We start from the raw sequence: 10,645 nt of genomic DNA on the forward strand, positions 1-10,645 counted from the left end.
ATTCTGTGGATGTGACAGGGGGAAGGACCGCAACCAACTCCCCTCTGGCCAAGCAGGCTTTGTAAGGAGATTTCTATCCTAACAGACTCTCTTGTACATGGTTTTCAAACCTCCGACCTTGGGAAGTTCAATAAACTCAAAATCCTATCAAAGGCAGGGCCTTCTTGGTCATGTCACCCTTCAGGAAAAGGCTCTTAAAATGTGTCAAAGGTCACTTCTCGGCAAACGAGTGCTACGCTCAAATGCAGAAGCCTTCCCTAACGGTACCACCAGTTAGACAGGTGAAAAGGGCTTGTACTGTCTACTTGTCATAGGTAAGCTATGACCAGTTGCTTGAAGCCTTTCCTTTAGCACCCAGCCTGTCTGAAATATTTGGCAGCTTACTATTGATGGAGGGATGAAGTGAACACTGACACCACAAGGCAGCTTGCCGGTCATCTCTAAGCAAAGAATGAAAGGCAGGCTCCCCCTCCAGTCAAGAGTAAACATCACACATCCTGTTTATTCATCCTGGCTTGTTGTCCACAGCTTTTCAAAGCACACACACCCCCAAGTCACTCTGCCCTGCCCCTGTTTCCTACTCATAGCAGAGCTATAATTCCTACTGGGTTCTAAGGGCTTCCTACAAGAAAACGCTCTTCATTGCAATAACTTTTAAAGAAAATACTTTATTACATCATGAAAAAGGTATTCAACAACTAGATTCATACTTGCTTGAATCTTAAAAAAAAAAAAAAAAAAAAAAACTGAAAGTTTATTCGTTAGACTGTATGTGGGCATCCTGATCCACGTGGGAACAGAAAGATGCTAGCTAGGGCCTTCTACGTATTGCACAGTCTTAAAAAAAAAATAAAATAAAATAAAATAAAAGTAAAAAAAAAAACATCACAAAAAGGAGTGGGGAGAAGATCACATGATATTGGGAACCATCTCACATTGTAAAAAAAAAAAAATTCTACCAAGAAACATTTTAAAAAGAAAACCCTTTGTTTCTACAGTAGCTTTAGTCTGTAGTTCCTGGAATGACTGTATTCCATTGAAGACATCTTAGTAACAGGAAGCTTCGTTCGAGCAATCCCATGTGCAAATATTAATAGAAAAATATATAAAATAATGCATCTCTTGCTATCACCCCCGGCAATCAGGACCATACTTTGGAGAACTGTTTCATCTGGAAAACGATTAAGCTGTGAGTTTGGCCTGGAGCTCCATCTCGGCCGCCCGTTTGAGAGCGACATCCACTAGAAGCTGGAATCCGCTAAAATCCTGGTTGAGGTCAGGTGGAGTTGGGGGAGGAGTGTTGAAAAGACCGTTCTGAGGGTTTGGACTCGGTCCAGATTTGCAAGCGTCCTCTGGGTACATGAGAGAGGTGTCTGTAAAGTTGCTGGCCGCTATTTGCTGTACATCTGTGCTCTGTCCCACACCGACCGGCTGGCAGAGAGAAAAAGGCCCATCTTTCAACGAAGTCACAGTGGTATGGCAGATCACTGATGGGCGAGCCAAAATGGATCCTGGGGAGGAAGGTTTGGGAGATGCTGGCCTCCCTAGGGTTGGGCTGGGTCCAGCTGAGCAATGAAACGGGCTCTCTTCTAGAGCTGGCATGAAGTTTTTGATACTACCCATTGCAGCTTCCATAGAGCTAGCTTCTGAAATCTTGGCCCCACGGCGGGAAATCGTGAACTGATTTGGATCTTTGCCATCCTTTCTCAGCATGTCAGGGAGGAGCCTGCGGCGGGCGTTGATGAACCAGTTACAGACCTGAAATCACACAGGGTCTGCTTCAACACTTTCTCAGTTCACTTGACAAACAGGTTCTGAAAACGGGTGCCTAACTTCAAGGAGGCATAAAAGAGCTTATGTGGGACTAAAGGAGGGAGGTCAGTGACAGAGCATTTGCCTACCACGTGAGGGGACCAGCAATGACTTAAAAACAACAACAAAAAGCAGCTTCCCTGGACTTACAAGCTATTGTATTAGGAGGCCTCAGAAGCCAGTCATAAGCACAAATTTGCTTTGGAGGTGGCATCATCCATAAACCTTTCAGGAGCAAGGAAAAGGTACAGAATCTCAAATACCTGAGAATAACTTTAAGGAAGGTTCACCTTTAAGTCTGGTTCAACCTACCACCTACTGCCCTAGCATTCAAGTTAATCAACTACAGGAAAAGCCTTTCCTGTATAAAAGAGGCCACACCCCCAGTAACTGATCTCTCTCAGTTCAAATGACTGTGTCAACAGACACAACATGAATTACCTCACTGAGGTCTGTCCTTGTTTAAATATCAAACCAGTTTCCTGGGCAATAGAGTAAGGTTTAACCTGCTTTTCAATCAGCAGGGCATAGGTTCTTTTGGGCATTGAAGGAAATGCTTCCTGACAGATGAGTGTCAAGTGTTTCTGTCCTCTATAAATAGCCAATTATTAGCTTTTCACACTATAAAGTTCACAATGAGAGATGCTGTTTCTCTCTCTCTCCTAGGTGACTAAGGGAAGAGCATGACACACAGGAATGCTGTAAGATGTCTAACGATGAAGGGAAAAGTATACACCTAGGTTCGGGGGCAGAGCTTGAACCCTGGGTTGAGGTGGAGTTCTGGCACTCACCTCTGTCTCTTTCCTTACCTGCAGTGTGGACAGGTGTGTCTGCTGTGAGAGCAGCGCTTTCTCGTGCTCCGAGGGGTACGCGTTGTATCTGTGCTCATACAGCCAGTCCCGCAGGATCTGGACCGACTCCTTGGGCAGGTTGCCTCTCCTCCTTCTCTTGCCTGAGGCTGCTGAAGAGGAAAGGTCCAGGGGAATGTCCATGCTGTCTTCATCCTCAGTTTCACTGCCGGACGCTGCAACAACGCCTGAGAAAGGACAAAGGCCCACGGTCAGGTCACTCACCTTGTCAGCATCTGAAAACGCATTCATTTGCTTAGACTATTCCGTGTCCTTGTGTTTTCTCAACTTCTGAATGTCAAGTTTTCAGTCTTGCTGTTGCAGGTTGGAATATAACCTCCCTGCCTCCCTCCCTCTCTCTCTCTCTCCTTACAGGGAGTGAGCTATTCCACCTGAGTCAGGAAGGATGCCGGGCAGTGTGGAAACACATCTCACAAGCTTGTCTTTGAGGCCTTTCTCCTTTCATGCAAGGCTTTCCATAAAAGCAAGCACTGTGCATTTTTATATACTTCAAGGTTTTCTTGGGTAGTCAATTAGATATGACCTGAGAACACTACCCATCAGCCTTTAATTCTTACATGACAAAGAAAATTGAATATGCAGCCCACAAAGGAAGCTATTTTGGTGGTAAATACTTTAATCCTACCAGAAATGTTAAGAATTCACAAACCCTACAGAGTATTTAAATCAGAGTTCTGTGAAAATTCAGGCCAGCTTGACTTTTACAGACATCATTTTGAACTTTAGAACGGTTTAACAAATGCTATTAACTCCTTTCAAATCTAAAAGTTGAACAATATAAACTTTATAATCTGCGACTCAAGTGTTTCTATTCATTTCAGAAGTGTATCTTTTTAATTTTTTTAGCTTTGTATAGCTTTTTATTCAATCCTAATTGAGTGCCTTTACTGATCTAGGAAATGAAAACAATAATCTTCACATTGATACATCAACTCTATAAATTTTAAAGGATTTTTTTTTTTTTTTTTTTTTTTTTTTTTACAACCAGGACTTTGTTGACACATTTTTAGCTTTGGACTGCAGGGGGCAGAAGGTGCTAGAAGGCCTTCCTACAGGAAAAGCCCAAATCCAGCAAAGACAAAGTAAAAGCAGGTTCTAACAAAAGAGGCACATGATCTTGCAAATTCACTGTAGCTTAAGGCTTAACTACCATAAATAAACCACAAGAACCCTCCATTTTTAACTGCTATGCAACTGAACAATTCCTTCCTGAAGATGCACTTAATCTGTTTCAAGAAGAAGAAAAAGTTTAAAGAAAGGGCACTTTTAAAACTGAAAGTCCTTTCATTGTACAGAATCTGAGAAACTTTAAAAGCCCCATATTGAAATTTGGGGGGAAAACTATTAATTACCAAAAAACCTGATTATAAATGAGTTCCTGTTTCACATTTGCTTTAGTAACCAAAGAAATCTCGCTTTTAAACACGTCAGATTAGTGGGGTAACTAAGCGCATTTGAATAAAGCAATTTGCTTCAACTCCCAACTTCAGAAAAACCAGCCATTCTTCAATGCTATTTATCCCCTTCCCCCTTTTCTTAAATGTAGGAGGGGCAAAGTGTGAAAATTTGCTCCTTGAACAGTTAATTCCCAACTGTAAAGTGGTAATAACAAAGTGATTGAAACAAAAAACCCCTAACGCCTGCCCTTTGATCTGCTCGCTGGAGTTTGACAAGAAGCTGATCTTTCAGAATAGGTTAGGGACACAAAGCAGGTTTCAGTTAAGCAACACCAAACTGCCAGCTCTGTTCATTTGAGGAAGAGAGAGACAGAGACAGAGAGAAGAAAAAACAAAGCCAGCCAGCCAGGCCCTGGACCTCTTCACAAGTGTTTCCAAAGCGTGCACAAAGGCTGAAGGGAACAGGAAGTTGGGACTCAGGGCCTTGGGTGCGCCAGCTGATAGGTTCAGCTCTGCTAGCCCACGTTTGCTACTGTCAGGGCTATTTTCATTAAAACTCCCTACCGATGAGGCTCGACTTGGAAAAACAAAGACTTTTTTCCTTGTTACTCATTTCCTACTGTAACAGAGCTTTTGAAAAGTTTCCCAGTTAGGACTTGTTTCCAATCGTCTCGCTTTGCTTACACTCTGAAAAAAAAAAAAAAAATGCGGTTGGGGAGGGAGAGAGGTGGGTGTGGGACAGAATCACAAACCTCTTACTCTATCCACACACAAGAAAATGCTGTTTAGAAAGCCACAAGATGGCCTGTGGATCCCATGGCTCTAAGAAGCAAATCTTGCTTCTTCACTTTCTTTTTCTGAAGCTATGAAACACCGAGGTTGGGGGTGGGGAGAGCTTGGATTTTAAACATATATTGGAGACTAGAAAAAGAAATGTGGGGGAAAGATCAAAGAAAAACCAAACCTAAAAAGTCTATTCCCTCCGACAAAACAACTCTGGAAGCTAGACACCCTGGTTACCAAATCTACAGGTCACTGAAGGGACCCAGCCAGGCAGCTCAGCCCTGAACAGATTCAATAGGCTTGGAGACCCCACGAGGACACTCGGAGTGTTCCTCGTAGATCCTTCTCCTAGCCTGTTCTGAGGACATTTTTGGAGCCCTTTCCGGCAGTCGCGGCTTTCTACGAGAACACTTTAATTAGCACATACCAGTCTCCGTTTTAAAGAAAACTGAAAGGATGTGCACTCTCCTAAGCCAGACAATAGGCAGGACAGGTTTAAGCACTCCTGGCCCAAGACAGGGAAGCTCGCCCTCCCCTCCCAGGTAGTCTCAGGCGGGGTGGGGGAAGCAGAGAGGGGGGAGTCTGCGCTGTGGAGGCTCGCTGGAGAGGGAGGAGCCGGAGGAGAGCAAGCAGCTTTTGTTCTTCAGAGTTCTTTAGCCCCAACTGAAGCCCGCCTGCTAACTGTACAAGTTAGCAACCGAGCTGGCCCGTGGTCCCTAAGGAACTAGAAATGGGGCGGCGCAGCCACATCCTCCACAGTCTGGCCCCTGCCCGGACCATGTGCTGGGGAAGCCTAAAAAGGGAAAGGAACCCGGACAGTCTCGGCACTCTCGGCTCTCCCCACGAGAGGCTCAGAAGTGGTCGCTGTAAAATTTCCTCTCCAACACGTCACCATTCATTGTTTCCGTGAGTTGGGGGTTGACTTGCAGGACCCACGCGCTGTGGGCTGAGGACCGCTGATGTTTTCCCCAGACCTCGCATCTGAGGAAGGGGACACCCAGGAGGTGCTACCTGAGTGGGAGGCTAGTATCAGCCCCCCTCCCCGCCACGGAAACCCAGCTTTGCATTCCGTACCCTGGAACCACACAAAACCAAACTACCCTCATTTAGGTGCTATTGGAGCAGAACGCCTCGCAGGGGTCCAAGACCTGTCAGTCTCGGCTAGGGGTGACACGGCTCTCGGAAAGACTCCCCAAGCCTTCCACTGGGCCCAGTTAAACTGTCCCCAACTCTAAGCGTCCCCATTCTCCCTGTCCCAGGGAGGAGATGGGGCAAGGAGGCCTGCTCAACCCAGTACCCGAGGTCTTCATGAGTTCTGTGTGTCTCAGGGTCTCCCACGGAACTACATCCACACAACCCTGTAAGGTAGGGAGCGGGGAGAAACCCCGCGGGGTGTGTGTTCGGCGGCCGCCGTAACCGTGTTCCGTTGGAACTGCAGTCGCGGTCTGGGTCTGAAAGAATGTGGAGTAACAAACTCGAGGAAGCTCCTGGGCATGCGCAGCAGCGCCCCCCTCTCGCCAGCTTCCCCAAGCGATTAACTTCTGTTTTGAACCACTCCACATAAATCACAACAGAAAAGCCAACTCCAGCCCACGGACTGAACACTCGAGGGACCTCCCAGCCAGGGACTCCAAAGTTAGCTTCAAAAGGGACTTCACAGTCTTTGACCTTTCGGGTTTCTTTTTTTTTTTTTTTCTTCCTCCCCTGTGTATTTTGTTTTTAAACCAGACTGACGGCAAGTTTTTGTTGTAAAGCTTGGTGGAAACAATGACAGCCTCGCTCTTTGCACTTACAACCAAGCCTGCTTGTCACACTTGGGCACATCTTGACTGCATGGTGCCACCAGCCCATACTGTCCTCAGCTCATCGTGGGAAAACTTTCAGAAGCTGGTCGTTTAAAAAGTCCAGCTTTCCAAAGCTGTGCTCGCCCTCATAACGTATGATCACATTCCTTTGATAGTGAAAACCACCTCATCCCTTACAAAACGGTGCCAGGATCGGGTGGGAGAGAGGGCACCCGGAACCACAAACTTTTAAGACAAAAGGTAAGGCGGCTGGAATGCGCCACGGACCCCCCACAGGGAAAAACGAGAGTGGGGGGCCCTCGGGCACCCGCCCCACGCCCCTGCCCCAGAAACGCCACTGGGAACCACGCGGCGGCTGGGCCGAGCGTGGGGTGTCAGTGAAGACAATGAAACTTAGAGGCGCACAAACAAGGCGCTGAGCGCGTTTCCTGACACCGTGCCAGCAGCGTGGCGAGGCGAAGTCTCCCACAACAGCCCCTCGCGTTCTAGACACATCTAGAAGGAGAAGAACACCCACTGCCCTTCGGGACACAGCCTCAACAAAGAGCGCGGCCGCTGCTCCAGCCGGGGTCCCGGCGCCGCCAAGTCCGCCAAGTCCGCGTCCGCGGAGCCGCCGCGGCCCGCACACGCCCCGCACCGCTGCCCGGCTGCTCGCCGCCCGCCGCAACCTTACCCTTCCTGCTTTTCATTCTGGAGCTCGCCTCCCAGCGAGAGGTGCCGCCGGGTGTCGGGGCCAGCAGCCGGAGGGGCTGGGGCGGGCGACGGTCCTCCTTCACTGGCGCTCCGGCAACTTACGGGAGACTACTCCAGCCACTAGAGTTAAACAAGGTGCTCGGTCCCGGGCGCTGCCTCCTGGGTTGGAATTCAAGTGACACTTGGGCTTCCTCCAGCCGGGATCTTCTGGCAGCCAGCCGGGGGCTCTCCCTGGCCCAACTCTCTCCCCTCCCTCCTCAGCTCCTTTGTTTCCCGCTCCACTCCGCGCACCTCGGCGCTGTCAGAGTGAGAGAGCAGAGGGAAGGTACAGGAGGTCCTGCCTCCGCCCCCAGCCGCCCGCCCCATCCCCCGCCCGCCCCGCCGCTCCTCCGCCCCTCCCCCGCACCTTCCAGCTCCACAGCCCGGGACGGGGGCGACATCCCCGGCCCCTCGCCGGGGTGGCGGAGCCCTGGGACCCCGCCACGCCTGCCCGGCCGCGGGGCGAGTCCGGTCGGCATGCCCAGCCCTCCGCGGCCACGCCGGCTTCTCCTTCGGGGCCTTTCCTCCTGGGGCCGGCGGAGGGTGAGTGTAGTTTGCAACAGATGGGGACAGGGCTAACTAAGCACGTCTCCTCCGGCCCCTCATGCGCCCTAGGGAAGACACCTCGACCCTTGTTTTTGACAGCTGCCCAAAGCCCCGCCGTCCCTGCTGCAGCCTCCAGAGGCAGCGGCTTCTGAGTCAAGGGGTGGGGCACCAGAGGAAAAGTATTCCGGACAAGAACCAACTTCTTCCAGAAGGCGCAGCTGCCATTGACACGCGGGCGGGCGCGGCGCACCCTCCTCCTCGTGGACTCTTCTTCCAACGAGGACGGGGCGGGGGTGGGGGGTGGGGACTAGACGTGGGCACTCTGGGCGAACGTCTGTTCCCCCGGGCTAAAGCTCCGAGTTCCGGATTGGATTGCAAGTTTCGAAATCCAACACGTTTCCGATAGACACTTGTCATGCTCACATGCTCTTTAAACGTCTCGGCCTGGGGGAGACGGCGCGTGTGCGCCCTGCTGTGACATCCCCCCCGCCCCCATGCGCACCCCCGGGCTTTTCTAACCAGATGGGTGACCACGCCGGGGCGGCCCGTCCGTTACGGTAAACAGTGTCCCACCAGGGGACGCCCCCCTAAGCCCTTAAGAATTTCAAACAGAAACTAGCCATTAAGTAAACACTCGTTCCTATTGGTTTATTTTGCTTAAGAGGGGCGCTCCGGGAGGAGTTCCACGAAGAAGCCTCCTACTCCCCCAACCCCCAAATACAAGCCAGATGCTGTTTTGGTCGACTTCAAGACGCGCATGCCCGTACTTTCTGGGTCTAGTTTTCACCTATGCCCGGTTGTAAAATGCAAACCAACTGTCACATGTCACGGAAGACTTTCCCCAATAACTTAAAAAAAAAAAAGAACCCGAAACGGGGGGGGGACAAACGTAAATAAGTGGCGACGTCAGCGCCGGTGTCTGCCTCCAGTTTCGACTCTGTGGATGTTTTCTGGTTTTGTGACCTCGGTGGAGATCCGGCAGGAGGAGACAGACCGGCGAAAACAAGGTTAAAGCCGAGTCACACTTAAGGCGGCCACTGGGTGACCCGCTAGACTTTGGAGCCTGTTTACGGTTACGCTGGAAACGAAAGCAAGCCTCCGCTGCCGCGCCCCCTTCCCCAAAGACAGCCCCTCCGGGAGCGCGTAAAATAATAATTAAAAAAAAAAAAAACCCGGAATTAAAGAAGCGTGGTGTGGGTTTTCCAAAAACAATCAACTGAAGGAGAAGCGTCACTGCAAGGAGGGAGGAGCCTCGAAATGACAACACCCCCCTCCCCAAATCCTGCGCTCTCGCCGAGGGCTCGGCCGGGGAGCACACGCGGAAGCCAGCGCGGGAGGCGGTCGTGGCGCGGGGTTCTGGGTGCACCCGCCGGCTGGCGAGCCCCTCCGCCAACTGCCCGGGGCGCGGCGCCTCCCGGGACCCCTCGCTTGACGTGGGGGGACTCGGGAGAGGAGGAGCCGGGCGGCGTGAGTGGCGAGAGCCTGCGGGTCCGGACGCGGCGGTGGCCGCCTGGACGCTTTGTTTGCTAACTTGGGGTGGGGGGGACAGTGGCTTCGGGGGGTCCCCCGCTCCACGGAACCCGGCCTCGGGTCCGCTTAAACCCAACCCAGCGCAGCGCGAGGCCGAAACGTTCCTTCCCGGCGGTTACCCGCGGCCATGCGGCGCCTCTCGCTAGGTACACAAAAGGTAGCTTTTGCTTTTTTTTTTTTTTTTTTTCTTTTCCTTTTCCTCCAAGTCGGCCTGGCTGATGAATGCGAATTCTCAGGCCACGGAGATGGAAAGCGGTTTTACGGTTTGAAGAAAACAAACTTTACAAGGGCAGACAGGCAGGCAGGGGGGTGGGGTGGGGTGGGGGCAGGAGTGGGGGTGGGGATGGAGAGCAAGACGCCTCTCTCGGACTAAGAGGGGGGGAGGGAGGAGAAAAGAGGGGGGGGAAAGAAAAAAGAAAACTCACCGTGACGCGAAGGCCAGCCGGACCCCGCCAAGGCGCACCTCGGGCTCGTGTAAATCATCCCGAGGCCGTTAGGAGGGCGGGAGCGCGCGGGCCGGGTAGGGCGATCGGCTGGGGGCCGTCCCCTCCTCCACCCCGCTGCCCCGCTAAAGGCCGAGCTCGGCGTCCCGGGGTGGGGGGACTGTCCACCCCAGAGGAGGGAAGCGACCTCCCCACCCCCCCAGCGCGAGCCCCCAAGACCCGCAATAGTTTTCATCCGCCGTCTGCACGGCGGGGGGATAACAACAACCAAACGAGCTTCACCTCCGCCTGCGCAGGCTCGATCAACGTCTGGGGGGGGGGAGGGGGGCTCTGAGTACCTGGTCCCACCGACTCTGGGTTGGTTGCCGTCGCCACGTGCTATTCGCTGGACGCTTGCGCCTCTTAAAAGTGTGTAAGTGTGTAAGCCCGGGGTTGCCCTGCGCCCTTACCCTGGCTGGTATCTTTTTATTTTCCCCAGCGTCTGCGCGCTCTTGCTTTGCGATACACACAGTCCCGTTAGGTGGGAGCTGAGCAGAGCCTCCGCGGCCTGCAGGCGCCCCCACCCCCCAGCCCCAGCCCCAGCCCCCACCCCGAGCGCGCAGACGCTGGGATGGGTGCGCGCCTGGGAAGGCTGAGCCGACGGGCCGGTAGCCGTGAGTGTCGTTACTCTGATTGGCGCCAGGTCTGTCAAACGCTCGCTCGAGGGAGGTGTTTGTTCCACCTGGACA

General features: G+C 52.2%; 1 protein-coding gene across 6 annotated transcripts; it reads right to left on the bottom strand.

The window, feature by feature from the left end:
* Window positions 1-532: 532 nt before the first annotated feature.
* Tgif1 (TGFB induced factor homeobox 1) lies at window positions 533-10,298 on the bottom strand. 6 transcript variants are annotated; one of them, XM_055610164.1, is made up of 4 exons: window positions 7,766-8,174; window positions 7,340-7,479; window positions 2,622-2,848; window positions 533-1,758 (listed from the first exon to the last, which is right to left on the bottom strand). In XM_055610164.1, the coding sequence occupies exons 2-4, from the start codon at window positions 7,353-7,355 to the stop codon at window positions 1,183-1,185; spliced, it is 819 nt and encodes a 272-aa protein (XP_055466139.1). In that variant the 5' UTR covers window positions 7,356-7,479; window positions 7,766-8,174; the 3' UTR covers window positions 533-1,182. The 6 variants fall into 6 exon arrangements, with proteins under 6 accessions (XP_055466139.1, XP_055466137.1, XP_055466138.1 ...); XM_055610162.1 differs by having other exon boundaries at window positions 7,462-7,518; XM_055610163.1 differs by having other exon boundaries at window positions 7,340-7,518.
* Window positions 10,299-10,645: the final 347 nt, after the last annotated feature.

The sequence above is a fragment of the Psammomys obesus genome, unplaced genomic scaffold (genome assembly GCF_907164565.1).
Source record: "Psammomys obesus unplaced genomic scaffold, mPsaObe1.curated_primary_1811, whole genome shotgun sequence".
Classification (NCBI taxonomy): domain Eukaryota; kingdom Metazoa; phylum Chordata; class Mammalia; order Rodentia; family Muridae; genus Psammomys; species Psammomys obesus.

Bases quoted from the DNA above. Each gene is read 5' to 3' on its own strand.
- Tgif1 (XM_055610161.1), bottom strand. From the start codon at position 6,423: ATGTGGAGTGGTTCAAAACAGAAGTTAATCGCTTGGGGAAGCTGGCGA. The intron at 2,849-6,158 runs GTACTGGGTTGA...GTCCTTTCTCAG, and splicing joins AGAACTCATGAAGACCTCGG to GCGTTGTTGCAGCGTCCGGC. The intron at 1,759-2,621 runs GTAAGGAAAGAG...GTGTGATTTCAG, and splicing joins CACACCTGTCCACACTGCAG to GTCTGTAACTGGTTCATCAA.